The 16,694-nt window shown below is 46.1% G+C and overlaps 3 protein-coding genes across 3 annotated transcripts; 2 read left to right on the forward strand and 1 right to left on the reverse strand.

The window, feature by feature from the left end:
• Positions 1-232: 232 nt before the first annotated feature.
• Positions 233-3,218, forward strand: fabp3 (fatty acid binding protein 3, muscle and heart). The gene is made up of 4 exons (XM_030346541.1): positions 233-491; positions 1,839-2,011; positions 2,158-2,259; positions 2,689-3,218. Exons 1-4 carry the CDS (start codon positions 419-421, stop codon positions 2,740-2,742), a joined length of 402 nt encoding a protein of 133 aa, XP_030202401.1. The 5' UTR covers positions 233-418; the 3' UTR covers positions 2,743-3,218.
• A 974-nt stretch (positions 3,219-4,192) lies between these two features.
• On the reverse strand, positions 4,193-9,213 carry zcchc17 (zinc finger, CCHC domain containing 17). Its single transcript, XM_030346539.1, has 7 exons — positions 9,112-9,213; positions 8,418-8,564; positions 8,212-8,312; positions 8,006-8,097; positions 7,827-7,927; positions 5,464-5,621; positions 4,193-5,102 (listed from the first exon to the last, which is right to left on the reverse strand). The coding sequence occupies exons 2-7, from the start codon at positions 8,554-8,556 to the stop codon at positions 4,926-4,928; spliced, it is 768 nt and encodes a 255-aa protein (XP_030202399.1). The 5' UTR covers positions 8,557-8,564; positions 9,112-9,213; the 3' UTR covers positions 4,193-4,925.
• On the forward strand, positions 9,199-16,354 carry snrnp40 (small nuclear ribonucleoprotein 40 (U5)). Its single transcript, XM_030346538.1, has 10 exons — positions 9,199-9,464; positions 9,798-9,927; positions 10,063-10,156; positions 10,523-10,688; positions 10,919-11,041; positions 12,114-12,234; positions 13,037-13,119; positions 14,926-14,987; positions 15,753-15,856; positions 16,102-16,354. Exons 1-10 carry the CDS (start codon positions 9,354-9,356, stop codon positions 16,149-16,151), a joined length of 1,044 nt encoding a protein of 347 aa, XP_030202398.1. The 5' UTR covers positions 9,199-9,353; the 3' UTR covers positions 16,152-16,354.
• Positions 16,355-16,694: the final 340 nt, after the last annotated feature.

Raw genomic sequence — 16,694 nt, forward strand, 5'->3', positions numbered from 1 at the left:
ATACGCAAACTCAATCTGCTCAGAATCAGCAAGCTAGTTCGGACTTACTATGAAATAGAATATCCTCTACCCTGGCCACTGCAATTATTTAAATATTGTTCCCCCATCCCATCTCCATTTTCCTAATAGCCGGGACTTTAGGTTCCCTCCACCCTCCCTCTCCCGCCATCCCTGTGGTTGAGCTCAAGTCCCTCGCTCCCTCCTCCCGATGCACAGCCTGATGACATCACGAACAGCCGGTGCGATTTCAGCCAGTAAGACGCAAGCAGAGGCTGTGGGTCCCGCTCTCATTTCTCCCTCCCTCTCGTGTAGTTCTCATTCTGTCTTTCTCCCTCCTCTCACACCATACACACGCTCTCTTTCCGTCTCCCTCTTTCTATCTCTCTTTCATAGTCTCGCTCACTGTCGCGCTGAAGACATGGTTGACGCATTCGTAGGCACATGGAACATGAAGGAAAGCATCAACTTTGATGAATACATGAAGGCACTGGGTAAGCACGTTCTCTGTGTGTGCGCGTGGGGCAGGGTGTGATGCAGGGTGTGTCGGCTGCGGGTCTTGCATGTGTGCACAAGTGTGAGTTCGTTTGGTGCCGATGAACGCGCTTAATGCTGTGTATGTGTGTATTTGTGTCTGACTGCAGAATCGAGCACGTTCCCGAGAGAGAGAGAGAGAGAGAGAGAGAGAGAGAGAGAGAGAGAGAGAGAGAGAGAGAGAGAGAGAGAGAGAGAGAGAGAGAGAGAGAGAGAGAGAGAGAGAGAGAGAGAGAGAGAGAGAGAGAGAGAGAGAGAGAGAGAGAGAGAGAGAGAGAGAGAGAGAGAGAGAGAGAGAGAGAGAGAGAGAGAGAGAGAGAGAGAGAGAGAGAGAGAGAGAGAGAGAGAGAGAGAGAGAGAGAGAGAGACTCAGTGGTAAAGAGAGGGTGGGGGTTGATGTTGCCGGCTGGAGAAACTACCCCCCACTGTGAGGACCTTTTGTGTGCTCAACAATGCGGAGCAGCAGCAACACACATTCACCTCAAAGCATATGTTGGTACTACTCCTCAAAGATGGTCTTTGTTGAAAGGCTGTGACGCTTGTGTTGACTGGGAATGCCACTCCTGGGTCGCCAGCAGGGAAGAGGGGCACTAAACCGGAATGTATGGGGGGGCATCTCGCACAGAGATGGGGGGGGGGGGGGGGGGGGGGGGGGGTTGTGTGTGTGTGGGAGGGGGAAGAGACACAGAGATGCATTGCTCATGGCGTCTAATCCTGTTGTAACCTCAGAACCCTGTTACCACCGAGTCCTACGGTCACCGCCTCCACCTCTGACCCCCCTACCCCGTTGATCCGGAGTGCTCCGTATTGATTGTGTGAGTGTGGCAGTCCATGGGCCCTGGATGTCTAGTATGTTTCTACTGAAACAGGGAGGGGCTGCTTTAAGTAGGGTGGTGGTGGGGTGCCACACTGTCATCCAATCAACGGGTTGCATACGCACACACACACATACGTGCGCACACATGCCCATAGGCTGCTCATAGGTCATTGGTTCAAGAGGCTTCAGGCCCGGACCTGCAGGACACACCGGGACGGAGGGGGTTAATACGTACGGGGCAGATTCCATTGGTTGGGGTGTTGGCTCAAAGAAAGTAGCAGGGCAATGCTACGCTATTCTGCTTCCCCAACGGGACACGGGACACGGACACATCCTTTGGTACCCGTGTCCGTTCAGTGCAATGCAGTAACGATTCATTCAAAGTTTTTCGATGCATAAACCAAAGGTCGGAAACAGGCCAACGTAGTCCGGCCCTCGCCGCCCCTCCCTTGAGCATACATCACCCAGGACTCTCTGCCCCCTCCTGCAGGCATCGGCTTCGCCATGCGCCAGGTGGGCGGCCGGATCAAACCCACCACCATCATCAGCGTGGACGGAGACACGGTGAAGCTGGAGACCAAGAGCACCTTCAAGAACTCTGAAATCACCTTCAAGATCGGCGAGGAGTTCGAGGAGAACACCGCCGACGACAGGAAGTCCGCGGTGAGTGCTCAGAGGTTCATCGCCAACTTTTTGCTGGTGTCTTCCCTTCGACCAACCAATGGCGTCACTGTAGTGAGTGTGTTACTGTGTGTCGGTTATGTGTGTGTGTATGTAATGCATTAATCACATCTGTGTGTGTTCTGCAGTCCCTGGTTACGTTAGACGGAGGCAAATTGGTGCACGTCCAGAAGTGGGACGGCAAGGAGACCAGTCTGGTCAGGGAAGTCACCGACAACACCCTCCTGCTGGTCAGTAGACGTTATCTGTGTTCGTGTTTTAGAGGGATGGTGTGTGTGTGTATAGCGGCTCGTATGGCAGGCTATGTCCCAGCCGAAAGCATATGAACTCCCACCCCTGCAGTCTATCCGCTAGGCGCCCAAACCCTGTCTGCTGCTTCACCACATATATTCGAATTGAGTATGTCACTTCACTGAGTCACTTTCGATACAAACATCTGCTGAATGACTCGTAAAAACATTACCCTTAGCACATCTTACCCTCTGGGTATGTATGTACAGAGGTGAGAATAAGGTTAACTTTGTGCATTTTGTGCATTTATTTGTTTCCATTTGACATTAAGTATTTGCTGTCTGCTATGTACTATGGGTTTGAATGTATACATCTATTTGATGTATACTCTTACCCCCCCCCTCTCTCTCTCTCTGTCTCCTTCACAGACACTCACAATGGGAGACATTGTATCAACACGGCACTACGTCAAGGGTGAATAATTACCAAGCATCCTCGAGCGTGGAAGAACCAAAGCTACATCAACTTTAACCGAGAAAGACCCTCAACCAAGACATAAGGAAGGGGTGAGAGGGAGTAGAAGTTGTCCTCACAATCTCTCTCTTGCCGTGTACCCAGTTACGACCTCACTGTTGACATCCGCTCCTTTTAGCCTGACATTTCGCTTTGATTTTTACTGCTTCTTTGTACCATACTGAGAATAAACCACTGTGTTCAAGTTTTTATTATATTGTTCCTCAACAAATATCTGGCCCAGTTCCCCTCCATCTCATTATTCTTTTTGTGCCAAAAGTATTTGAACCTTTCCCGAACAAGTTCCCAGGAATGGAAAGGTTGGGAAAATAAAGAAATTGAAAACTCAAAATGGTACTTCTTTAATACGTACTTTGAAAATAAAGTGTATGAATGTAAAATGTTGCTCAGTAAATAAAAAATAAGTTCAAGGCACCATTTAGTGTAACAGCCTGATGTGCGGGTTATTTTTACCTTGGCTAGATGAAGGGAAATTGTGACCTAACCATGGAGTTGTCGATCACCGGCCCTTGTGCGTATGGTTCTACTTGTAAACCTGCAGTGAGCTATTACCGGAGCATACCTTCCTACTGTAGATTGGGGTGTCATGTGTTTAGAACACAGTGCCAACCAGGGCAAGGGTCACTGTGTCTAGCCAGTTCAAGAGAGCTTCACGCTGATGGACGTCACTAAATAAAAAGCCATTAGCTCTAGAATTACACCTGTCTACATGTTTGAATCTGAGCTATCACTTAGCTATGCAATTGTCCTCTTACGGAACCATCAGAATTACAAAAGGCATTTTCATTCGAAGTGACCTGCGTGATTGGGGAGAAGGTCCTGATTGAGGTTGTGATTGATAAGTATGAGGTTGTTACTGATGAGTAGGAGGGCGTTATTGGTGAGTCGGAGGTCCTGATTGATGAGTTGGAGGGCGTTATTGATGGAGGTCCTGATTGATGAGTTGCCAGTCGAACAAACCAGCGTTCTGAAGAATTCTTTATCGAAACCAACTCACTACATGCATATAAATCATGGTGCCAAGCAACTTCTGCATGCATACTGGTGCGATTCATGAGCCAACCAGTGTAAATTGCCTCCAGACCCACATTGTTTAACATTGTACAAGCTATTTGCAATCAAGATTAACAGTAGAAAACTCAATGTTTGTTCTAAATTAACCCTTATCTTCTATTGACACTGGTCAAGGTCATCTTGCTCACCCCCGATAACAAACACAACTGGGTCATGTTTTGTAACCACCACGTGTGTGACCTCCCAGAGTCTGATCCGACCTGTTGTGTGCAGGTGAAACAGCTCTTATCCGTCTGATCCAATGACCTCAATTGATCGAGTGCTTCCAGAGCTCCACATATACCTACGATGCTTCTGTCCACCTACAACAAGGATCCTTCAGTGTTAACATTTCTTGGATGTTTTTTATTAGGACTCAAGACGGTGAGACATGCAGACTGTGAACACTAAGCAGACATTTGATGACCAGTGCAAAGACACACACTATACACACACACACCGGAAGAGATTGGCAGAAACAGGATACCGTTATAGTGCATGATCTCTGTCAGTGTCTGTGTGGGTATCCACACTTCCTGTCTGTTTTTGCCACTTCCTATTAAGGCATCTGATTTCATGTCATTTGTTGCATTTCGTAGTAGTTGAACAAAATTCAACCAATACAAACCTTGTCTTCCTTGATTGGATTTCCTGGACTACAGGTAACCCGAGAGTTGTAAACAAGATGAGGCTATCCAATGTGGATGGACGTTTGGTCCACCTATCTGGTTACCTGAAGCCCCGCGACTCTGGGGTTACTCAAGGACGCAGCCACGCTTATCTTCGCCACGTCTGCCTTTTTCTGAACTTGCTTGGCATGTGGAATAAAATACGTTAAAGGCAGTCCTTAGCTAATGTTCACTATTATGGAAGCTTCCGGTTCACAAAAGTTTATGAGGAGAAATAACACAAAGAAAAAAAATGTCTGGTGAAAGACGTCTACTGATTTTGCTTAAGAATAGTTTAAGAGGAAGTCCGTTCATCATTCTGCTCTCCAACACTTCTCCTTCTGGAGCTGTTCTGGTTGCAATCGGGTGTGCATGCGCGAGCGTGTGTGTTGAAATAAAAGTGTGGTGTCTCAGTTGTGTTTGTGGGATTTGGTTTTCTTGTGTTTCTTCTTCTTTTTGTCCTCCCGGTCTTGTGTGTGGCGCCCTCTCTTGGCCTTTTTGGAGGCTGTCGCCCCGTCGCTGCTGCTGCTGCCGTCACTGTCAGAGTCCTTCCTCTCTCTCTTCCTCTTCTTCTTCGCCTTCTTCTCCTGTTGGTCATAAAATAAAATAATTGAATAGGTCTCTCATGTGGTGCCCTTTTAGAGTAATAGTCTGCTTGGTGAACATAAGTAAAATTCCAACAGACAACGACAACAATTCATCTAAGTTCACCAGAGGGCATAACATAGAAGGAAAGTATAAAATGTGCTGCTTGAAAAGCAATCCACCACAGCATCATTACTATGCTGTTAATACTCATGTATAACTTTTTTGTACACATATTTTAGCTCATTGATTGTTGAAGGTATTATAACCCGATACAGAAGGGGCGAACGATGTACCACTTCTGCATCACACACACACACACACACACACATCTCACTATCTCAGAAACGTTTGTATGCTCGCCTTCTTCTCCTTTTTCTTCTTTTTCTTCTTCTCTGCGTCTGGCTGCAGTGGTACTGCGGAGGCCGGCTGTGGAGGCGGCTGTGGCTCTTCCTCGCCTACGTCAGGAAGGAGGGCGTACTGCAGCCCCGGCGTAGAAAAACAGTCTTTTGTGAAGTGACCTGGGAAAAGGTCGCACATTTTTAATCAAATTAGAAGGAAGTCCCTTATACAGGGGTTCATAGAGTGTTTCCCCCAGGAAAGGTCTTAGTCGAGGTGGTGGGGGTTCAGTTCGGTTAGGGGTTCAGTTCTCAGTATTACATACAACCTTCAGGTGCCGCCATTTCTATACCATTCAAAAAGCTTTACGGCAAGACTATTGTTGTGGACAGTATTGCCAATGCATTATTTATCTATATTTTTGAACCTGATGGAACTATGTTTCCTTACCCTAAAAAAAAAAAAATATATATATATATATCTATTAAAAAAAAACAATCAGTACATTGGTAGTCAAGGCGGGGCCCTATTGTTGTTAAGGCGGCCGCCTTAACCATACAGTGCTGGGGGAAACACTGTCACACCTAATATAAACATTGTGAACTGTCATGAGGTAGATTTGTTAATCCCAAGTGACTTGAGGTCACGAACAATCAAAGCCCTCCTCATCGTCATCCTCATCGTCATCCGCTTATCCGGGGTCGGGTCGCGGGGGGAACAGCTCAAGCAGGGGGCCCCAGACTTCCCTTTCCCGGGCCACATTGACCAACTCTGACGGGGGGATCCCGAGGTGTTCCCAGGCCAGTGTTGAGATATAATCTCTCCACCTAGTCCTGGGTCTTCCCCGGGGTCTCCTCCCCACTGGACGTGCCTGAAACACCTCCCAAGGAAGGCGCCCAGTGGGCATCCTTACCAGATGCCCGAACCACCTCAGCTGACTCCTTTCTAAGTAAAGGAGCAGCGGCTCTAATCCGAGTTCCTCACGGATGGCTGAGCTTCTCACCCTATCCCTAAGGGAGACGCCAGCCACCCTTCTGAGAAAACTCATCTCGGCCGCTTGTACCCGCGATCTCGTCCTTTCGGTCATCACCCAGCCCTCATGACCATAGGTGAGGATAGGAACGAAGATCGACCGGTAGATCGAGAGCTTCGCCTTGCGGCTCAGCTCTCTTTTCGTTACAACGGTGCGGTAAAGCGAACGCAATACCGCCCCCGCTGCTCCGATTCTCCGGCCAATCTCACGCTCCATAGTACCCTCACTCGCGAACAAGACCCCGAGGTACTTGAACTCCTTCACTTGGGCTAAGGACTCATTTCCTACCCGGAGTAAGCAATCCACCGGTTTCCTGCTAAGAGTCATGGCCTCAGATTTAGCGGTGCTGATCCTCATCCCAGCCGCTTCACACTCGGCCGCCAGCCGATCCAGTGAGTGCTGAAGGTCACAGGCCGATGATCCAATGAGGACCACATCATCTGCAAAAAGCAGTGACGAGATCCTCAGACCACCGAACTGCAACCCCTCCCCACCACGACTACGCCTCGATATCCTGTCCATGTATATCACAAACAGGATTGGTGACAAGGCGCAGCCCTGGCGGAGATCAGCACCCACTGAGAACGAAACTGACTGGCTGCCGAGGACGCGAACACAGCTCTCGCTTTGGGAGTACAAGGATTGGATGGCCCTGAGGATAGACCCCCTTACCCCATATTCCCGCAGCACCTCCCACAGTTTCTCCCGGGGGACCCAGTCATACGCCATCTCCAGATCCACAAAACACATGTAGACCGGATGGGCATACTCCCAGGCCCCCTCCAGGATCCTTGCGAGAGTGAAGAGCTGGTCCGTAGTTCCACGTCCGGGGCGAAAACCGCATTGTTCCTCTTCAATCTGAGGTTCGACGATCGGCCGAACCCTCCTTTCCAGCACCTTGGAGTAGACTTTACCAGGGAGGCTGAGAAGTGCGATACCCCGGTAATTGGCACACACTCTCTGGTCCCCCTTTTTGAACAGGGGAACCACCACCCCGGTTTGCCACTCCTTTGGCACTGTACCCGACTCCCACGCGATGTTGAATAGGCGTGTCAACCATGACAGCCCCTCAACACCCAGAGCCTTTAGCATTTCTGGCTGGATCTCATCAATCCCTGGGGCTTTGCCACTGCGGAGATGTTTGACTACCTCAGTGACCTCCACCAGGGAAATTGATGACGAAACACCATCAACCTCGAGCTCTGCCTCCAACATAGAGGGCGTGTTATTCGGATTCAGGATCACAACAATCAAAGCATTCCATCAAAATCTGAGTACAAAAGACGTGTAATGCTGCGTTCAGTCAACATAAGAGCTCTAAACCACAACGTGCCCCAGGTGGCTCCTTCCTTACCCTTGCAGCCACACTTTGCGCAGGTTGTGTTCAGCACCGCGTCCAGAGTGATTCTCCTCCCAGTGTGATCTTTGAAGCTCCTCCGTCGTCTCTCATCCTGCCTATGAACACACATGGCGATATTATTAACTCACATGGGCACAGGACACACACCGCAAAAAATAGTTAGCAAAACTTACTCAGCCATAACATTGTTCGGGTCCATGTCCCGCCCAGTGCCCTGATTGACAGCTTTCATGGAGAAGGACAACTTGACCTTCTCACCCTGAATCTGAGACACAAGAGGACAGAGAAATGGTGGTGATGCTCTCTGAGAACACATTATCTAATCTGAGGGTGAGGTTATTCATTACACATCACTGTATCAGGAGGTGTGTGTGGGTACCTCTCTTCCAATGACTTTGATCCACACTTGTTCTCCCATCTCCACGATCTCTGAAGCGTTCTCGACCCGTGAGGCCGACATCTCACTCACGTGTACGAGGCCTGTTGTCATAGAGAGAGAGGGTTGAGGCGCGTTAATGTACTTTCGTATTTTGTAATGTACTACAAACTTGAGCTCAACTCTTACAAACTCACACACTCAGTTACCTTCCTTTCTGTATCCGGGGAGGCGGACGAACGCTCCATACGTTTGCACAGAGACCACTTCCCCCTTAGCGATGCTGTACATGGGAGGGAGACCATCAAGCCCTGCTGGCTCAGGCGGGGGTCCATCCGAATCCGACATGGTTAATACTGCAGCGGAATTGTGGAAGGGAAAAAACAAAGTGGATCACAGTGGAATGACGGACAAGGAATAACTAATGTGTTGTTCACCTTAAAGGTGAAGATCCCGATAATGTAACTATATGTTTTGCCAAAGTGTTAGTACATATCATTAAACATTTTAGCCAGAGTAAAATCTCAATGGAATTGAATGGAAAGGTGTGTAAAAACAATTTGTATGGAATGGATAATTGTGTGTTTTACTGCAATACTGAAGAACTAGTATAAAGTCGGTTTGTTGTAGGCACAATTTGATCTATGCAGATGTAATAGTGGTTTGTACAAGGTTTGTTTACGGGCTGCCCCCTTCCCCGGTGTGCGCTGTTCACTGTGTGGGGACCATGCTAGTGGGCTAAGCTCATTGGATACAATAGCTAACGTTGGCTAAACAAGTTTTACCCAAAAAATGCAAACAGGCGGAAATACCCAATTGAAAAGGACTTAACACAATGGCGTAATCAATTAGTTGTGCTTATTTATATCGAGGGCAAATCATTTCAACAATACTTATTATTACCTATCGTGTTTGCAGGAGAGTCGATTCAGTAATACATCCGGTGCGCAAGAGTTTGTCAACATGCACCCCAGCCAATCAACGCGGTCAGCGCCAACACCAGCCAATCGGGACGTTCGCCACTAACGGAAGTACTAGGCCGACGCGTAGAGAAGCCATTGTTAGCATAACGTTGGTATTCGAAAGTGTTCATTCATTTGCGGAATTTATACAAGTTTAAATCAACGTTTCATAAAGTAGCGAGGATGATCGAGCAGAAAAAGAGAGCGGCCGACATGGCTGTGGTCGCCACCGGTGTGAAGCGGCCCCGCACGGAGCTGATCGCTGCGGCTCAGTCGCAACAACTCGTGGCCATGGTATGGAAAGTCAAAGTCTGCTAACAAAATGTGTGGTTTTAGTTGCAAATGCTCTAAAGAGCTGCAAAACAGCCATTTCAGTTTCGAATGCACTAAAATACTTGACTGCAAAGTATAACCGCGCTCTCTTTCAATCTCAACGCTGTACTACTGTCCATTGTATTCTGATGTGTGTTGATTTTAATTGTCATACAAATCAGAATGCATCACCCTGTACTCTCTACGTGTCCTGTATCATCATTTAGTCCATTCAAAATCGGTGTTCCGAGGCATGCAGATTTCATAATGATTACGTATACGTTTATTAGCTGATATGGTCGTCTTTCTGCGTAGGGTCCACCGCGGAGTTCCAGCCTCCAGGCTCCCATCATGTTGATGTCTGGTCATGAAGGAGAGGTCTACTGTTGCAAGTTTCACCCCAACGGAGCCACACTGGCCTCCTCGGGATTTGACAGACTCATATGTACGTTTTTTAATCTGTAAAGTATTAGATTACTCTTCCGAGGCTGATCCTTCAAAAAGTTAGTATGCCTTCTTGGACATTCATTTCGGCAGATTAGATATGTAACCTTGGCTTTCTGTCTTACACCCCTTCCAGTGATGTGGAACGTTTATGGAGACTGCGATAACTTTGCTACTCTTAAGGGGCACAGTGGTGCAGTGATGGAGCTGCATTACAACACAGATGGCAGGTAAGAATCTCAAAATAACGAAAAACAACCTAGATTAACTAAAGAAATCTATCACGAAGGAAAACTGCAAAATGATAGAAATGTTGATGACAGAAGGCTGAAAATGAGCGGAACTTAGCGTGTTGAGTAGCTGTGCCACAACTGTAGAATCTAGTCTGGGTACAGTTGGTAGCTATTAATACATGAAAATGAATACATTAATAATACAAGATGATGGATCAAACGTTATTACCACATGAGGGCACTGTTGGAACCTCATACTACATGAGGATATAGGTCATAAAACAACAAAATACCAGGACAAAACGTGTACTGTAGTCCCAACTCGATATGAACAAGTAAGGAAGTTTCTGCCTGTGTGTCCAGCACGCTGTTCTCAGCCAGCACGGACAAGACGGTGGGCGTGTGGGACAGTGAGACAGGGGAGAGGCTGAAACGCCTGAAGGGCCACAGCTCCTTCGTCAACTCCTGCTACCCAGCCCGCCGCGGCCCCCAGCTGGTCTGCACCGGCAGTGACGACGGCACCGTCAAGGTACAGCCACAGGAGCCCGGCAACCAATCACAGTATCGCTTACTGTTACTTAAGATGAAAAAATATATATACCTATCTTTAAGGTTGATTGTGGATGTGAGGTGGTGTGATCGTATTTGAACAGCGGTAAATGCAAGAATAATTGATGGTAAGAAAAATGTATGAAATGTTCTTGAAGCCTATATAAACCAAACTTTTGTTGTCGCTTTGATGTTTTGTGGCTGTGATAGTTATGGGACATACGCAAAAAGGGGGCGGTCCACACCTTCCAGAACACCTACCAGGTGCTGGCGGTCACCTTCAACGACACCAGCGATCAGATCCTGTCTGGAGGCATCGACAACGACATCAAGGTACGGCCTTCCAGCAATCGGAATGAAAATGCATCACATTCACATTAGATAAATTACTTGCATGCAGTATTTCGGTTTGCGTTGATGTGGCAGTATGAATCACTGATGATTACCAAGTGCTATTTTTATATTTGTGCGTTGTAGGGGTGCAACAGATCACAAAACTCACGGTTCGGATCGTGTCAGGGTTTTTGAGTCAAGGGTCGGATCATTTTCGGAACAACAATAAAGATAACAAGACAAATGTGACTAAATAAAATCTTCAAATGTGTAAAAACAAAATAAAGTGTAAAATTAGGTAATAATCCTGCTTCCTTTAAACATGGTCAATATTTAAAAAAATTGCAATCTGAGGCATTATTCCTTATTTTTAACATGGATAGTAAATAATCCCTAACCCTGGATGTCTGCATTGCCTGGGGAGAGTTTAGAGTCTACTCTCCCAAGGCAATGCAGACATCCTCATCTTCTTTTTTTTCATCAAGTATGGTAGCGAAATACAGTTTCTGTCGTGCTTTATTTGGTATTTTGTATATCCATTGATTTCGGTTGGAAGACTCATTGCTCATTGCAAGGGGGGTTGGTTGTAGTCTTTTCGCTCAGTTCTAGCCCTACTGTTGATACGGAGAACCGAGCGAAAAGACTACACAACCGAACATTAACATGTCCGGTTTCCGTTTCAATGGGATTTACGGAACGCCAAATAAAACGCAACAGAAACTGTATTTCGGTACGATACTTGATGATGTTGTTAATACCTAAATTGTCCTCTAAACATGCGCTGATCACGTGAACGCACAACTTTTTTTTTTATCAGCCGATCCGTGGATCACTTGCGTCCCGAACCGTGAGGGTTGATCCGTACAGATCACGGTTAACCCGTGAACAGTTGCCCCACTAGTGCGTTGGATTTTCAACCAAATGCCTACAACATTGACATTGGTCATGAAACCCACAAGAACTTGGGGGTGACTTCCATAAAGCAAACAACAAATTTTACGTTTTTGCAGGGAGAACTTTATGTGATTTGCTAAACATAAAGGTGGATGTTCCTTTGCGTTGTGCCGTGCAGGTGTGGGACCTCAGGCAGAACAAGCTCATCTACAGCATGCACGGTCACAGTGACTCCATCACCGGCCTCAGCCTCAGTTCAGAGGGCTCGTACCTGCTCTCCAACTCCATGGATAACACGGGTAGGGGAGTCTGCCTTGTAGGAGCACTTTAATGAGGCATGTTGTTTAGGAAACCCGCCACACTGGTGTTGTACTATAAGTGCCCTTGAAGCTTAACACTCTTGGAAGCGGACATCAAAGTCAACTGCCAGTACAGACTGAGATCCACAAACAAAAACCGTTGTGTTGTACTATGTGTACAAGAAAATGAACCCTATCTTGGACGAAGACATCCTAATCGGTTCAGCCCGAGTTCAACATTTCTACATACACCGGGGTGTTATATTTAAGTGTCTGGGAAGCGTAACGCACTCAGACGAACCTGATATAGCCAGCGAAGGCAAACATGCTCAGTTTGTCCGTGTTATCTCCGTCATGTCCTACGATACGTACAGTGACCATGGTGACTGACAGAGATAACACCCGGACCAGAGTATACCACAAGGCCAGGTTGGCCTACCGACCGGGACACCATTGTACATTTATACACGGGGGTCGTACTCTGTATTCGATTAGATACTGTGTTCTCCAAGAGACAGGGTCGATACGTCACCGTCTGCAATCACATTCAGAAACACATGGTGCTGTGATTCCTGTGTAATCGCATTTCACCACATCAGATCCACTTGTAATGGCTGCCATTTCAAATGTTTATCATGTTGAATGTCTCTGTATAATCTACACTCCCCCTGACACTGGTTGGCACGGCGTTGTTAAAAAATACAAGACGTCAACATCAATTCCATGTTCGTTGGGCCAGAGAGTGTATTTTACTGAAGTTATGCTGTTATGCTTAATATAATCTATTGATCTCCATGTCCAGTGCGCATCTGGGACGTCAGGCCCTTCGCTCCCAAGGAGAGGTGTGTGAAGATCTTCCAGGGGAATGTCCACAACTTTGAGAAGGTAATTGGAGGGTACATCGCTGGTCGTATCTGCGTCAGCATGTACCACTACAGACAATAGAGTGACACCACATTTTGACCCCCAGCAGCCATTCGGCCACCTTAAATCAAAAGGCCAATTGGATAGATTTGCTAGTATAGATATATTATTGTGATAATGGTTTCCTACCCCAATGTTACTTTCCTTTTTTTTCTTTCTTTAGAGGATTGGTCAGGTTTTCTCAGACCCTGTTAATAGCTGTCATTGTCAATGTCCAGATTAAATCAGCCATGATCTTTGTTCCACTCCCCATTCCTCTCACGGTATACATGTTTTCCGAAATAAGGCAGTCCGGGATCAACATTATTTATACTCCAAACAAGCATTAAGAAACTCCCAAAGCTATATTTTTGTTTTATGCAAAACAAGTTGGCGCCCATGAGCTGCCCTTGCTGTTTGTGCTAACAAACAAACAAATCTATACAGTCTGTGTTCACAGGCCACTGCGCATGCTCACAAACTTTAAGAGGAGATGAGGCGTAAATTAAAAGCCGGCCACACACCGGCGCCGAAGCACAGCGGTGCGCATTTGATGCGCCTCAAAAGCCGCCCGTAGCATCAACAGGAAGTGGCGCGCTGCAGCACCGTTTTGAAAGAAGCAGATCAACAAACTTAGTCGGTATAGGCTACCATAACGTCATACCAGTTGTTTTATGACTACATATATGGCCCTGATGCCAATGATCCTCTGTGCTTACAATGATAGTCACATTCATTCATAGTTACTTTATGTACTGTCGGGCACTTTACCGTTTAGTCACTTTACACACTTTATTTACTTTCATTGCTCATTCCTTTTGCATTGTGGAATTATTTATCTAGGTAATCAACAATCTCCATGTGTACAGGACCTTGTATCAAGCCGGGATGTACCAAACAGCTTTTTCAGGGGCGGTGATGCTAGGTAATAGGACAGTGGCGTGAAGCCTAGTTGGGCCGCGCACCTAGGCGGCGCCGGTGTGAGCTAGTACGCCCGGAATAATGGGGGTGTTCTTTTTGACTCGGCGCCGGTGTGAGTTGGGCTTAAGGGTTTTCAGCAAAGATAGTAGATGCATTTTAGGCAGTGTGATCGTTTAAGCATAAGCATTCACTTCTGCATCAAAATGAAGCGCTCAGTTACCAGTTGTATGTATGTACAACTGTCACTTTTCCCCACTAAGCCAGTCCAGTGCAACCACTGAGTCGTAGCAATATAAATTCCAGGTTTAGGTGTCTCTAACCGAGACAGGGCCGTTCATACGCACTTACAGCACTTACTTAAGTGCTGGATAAGCACTTACACTTACTTATCCAGCTATGGAAGCAAACTCCAACTGTGCTGTTTTGGAATAAACAAAAGCTGTGAGAGGCGGGAGTTGAACAAAATCATGGCTGATTTGTATCAACATAGACAACCTCAACAATTAACCTAGTGTCTTGGCAAAAACAGCCCATTAATTTTATCATATTTTGCTTTATTGTTACTGTGATATCACAATATTTTTTGGTTTATGTACCCACATTTATCAGTGTGCTTTGATGGCTGACTGTTTACTTTATTGTACCCTTAGTCAGTTACAATTCTCATTTGCCTTACATAATGTCTCCCCATCGCCCCTTTCCAACTAATGAACAACAACTCTGTGACTATATCTACAACTATTTTTGAGATGCTATGACAAGCTCCAGATGTTTCTGTGTTCTGGTTGCTTCAGGATACACCAGATATCTCCCCATGTGTTGGTGAAAAGTCCTATTAATTTCCGGTTATGATGGATTATCTTTCAGAACCTGCTGAGGTGCGCCTGGTCTACAGACGGCAGCAAGATAGCAGCCGGCTCGGCCGACAGGTGAGACGCTGCTCTATAGACGTGTACTCTGACTTCTCAATGAATTCATCATTATTTGCTGTGCTCTTTGCCGGTTACTAGGTTGACCAAACACCAATTATTTCAATTTGGTGATATGATTTTGGATAGTTCTTTGTCTTTCTTGTAAAAGGGGGAAATCTTGGTAGATATCATTGGTTAGGATGTGAGAATGATGACATCTTTTGGTGAAACTGTACAGTAATGTAATTTTTTTTTTTTTATTGAGCATCCTGGTGTTGCTGCTTGTGTTCCCATTCAGAAACTCGTCTGCAGGGACTAGTGAATCAAACACACCAGTGTGATAGTGCCCACTCAGCCCTCTGCTGTGGGCTCCCTTCGTTCCTAACTGAGTCTTGTTTGTCTTGTTTTACTCCAGATTCAGTCTATCTTGCCTTTCCATCTCTCTTTCTCTCGCGCGCTCTCCCTGTTTTCTCCACTTATTGTCGCTCTGGTCCTTATCATCTCATTGATAGTGTTTGACAAATACTACCCCCTCCAAATCAAATGCCACTCGCAAGATGACTATCTGTCCATGTCTTCTGGCTGCGGGGTGGGGAACTATCAGACAATGCTTGTATGTGATATTGGAAAGAACCTCCGTCCCCAATAGGGGTCTTTTTGGGTCATGATAGCTTCCATAGATGCAGACATGTATTTGTCATGGCAACGGACACAATATTCTGAAACGTAATAAAGTCCTCTTTAAATTAGTCTGTTAACCATGTGTTTGGCTCTTCCTTCTAGGTTTGTGTACGTCTGGGACACCACCTCCCGCAGGATCCTGTACAAGCTGCCCGGACACGCTGGCTCCGTCAACGAGGTGGCCTTCCACCCGGAGGAACCTATAGGTAAGACCAGCTGCACCTGAGATCAAGATGGCCGCTAGGTGGATAGGGCCCATGTGGCTAGACTAGCCCTATTTTCTATACATGGTGCTGCAGTTGGTAGGTATCTATGAATTGTTGGGTTAAAGTTGTAGTTCACATGCACGCATTCATATAAAATTGAAGGGAAATATATCGGTTGGTATAAAAAAGAAAAGGTTAACAAGTTCAAACACCGCAGTTAACTATTTGTTTCTCTCTCTCCACAGTGCTTTCTGGTGCCAGCGATAAGCGGCTATACATGGGAGAAATTCAATAGTGTGTGTGTGTGTGTTTTGTGTGTGTGTGTGTGTGTGTGTCTGTATGGGGATATGAGCGGGAATCCTCTTCTGGAATCGGGTAGCAGACATTCCAGAGTCTAGTAACAACCTCAGGACATGGATTTAAACTTTTTTATGTTCAGTTCAACAGCTTGGATATGTTTTTGCTTTTACTTTTTAATAAACTCACTCTTTAAAAGTGTTTTCGCCATCCTTCCTTTAAGCTGTGTATTGTGACTTTCATTTTAATGTGATTAGTCAGGGGCTCACACGTCATAGTCAAATAAAACCATTTTTGTTGGTACTAAAACGTCACCACGATCCTTGGCTGTATTTTTATATTAATGTATTTGGTCCAAGTGTAAAGCGTCTTTTGGACACGATGCAAATCAAGCTATATTATTTTAATATAATATAACATTTCTGTTAAAGAAACCTTGGTTCACTAAATATAACTCTGGTATCCGATTTCACTGGTCATTGTATGAGATGAGTCATTTTATATCAGTGTTTAGTGATATTCTATGAGCCTATAGCTGAGT

This window comes from Gadus morhua, chromosome 22 (genome assembly GCF_902167405.1).
Source record: "Gadus morhua chromosome 22, gadMor3.0, whole genome shotgun sequence".
Lineage (NCBI taxonomy): Eukaryota > Metazoa > Chordata > Actinopteri > Gadiformes > Gadidae > Gadus > Gadus morhua.

Bases quoted from the DNA above. Each gene is read 5' to 3' on its own strand.
- fabp3 (XM_030346541.1), top strand. From the start codon at position 419: ATGGTTGACGCATTCGTAGGCACATGGAACATGAAGGAAAGCATCAAC. The intron at 2,012-2,157 runs GTGAGTGCTCAG...TGTGTTCTGCAG, and splicing joins CCGACGACAGGAAGTCCGCG to TCCCTGGTTACGTTAGACGG. The intron at 2,260-2,688 runs GTCAGTAGACGT...TCTCCTTCACAG, and splicing joins CCGACAACACCCTCCTGCTG to ACACTCACAATGGGAGACAT.
- zcchc17 (XM_030346539.1), bottom strand. From the start codon at position 8,556: ATGTCGGATTCGGATGGACCCCCGCCTGAGCCAGCAGGGCTTGATGGT. The intron at 5,622-7,826 runs GTAAGGAAGGAG...ACCTTTTCCCAG, and splicing joins CGCAAAGTGTGGCTGCAAGG to GTCACTTCACAAAAGACTGT. The intron at 5,103-5,463 runs GCGAGCATACAA...TATGACCAACAG, and splicing joins AGAAGAAAAAGGAGAAGAAG to GAGAAGAAGGCGAAGAAGAA.
- snrnp40 (XM_030346538.1), top strand. From the start codon at position 9,354: ATGATCGAGCAGAAAAAGAGAGCGGCCGACATGGCTGTGGTCGCCACC. The intron at 10,157-10,522 runs GTAAGAATCTCA...CTGTGTGTCCAG, and splicing joins CATTACAACACAGATGGCAG to CACGCTGTTCTCAGCCAGCA. The intron at 11,042-12,113 runs GTACGGCCTTCC...TGTGCCGTGCAG, and splicing joins GCATCGACAACGACATCAAG to GTGTGGGACCTCAGGCAGAA.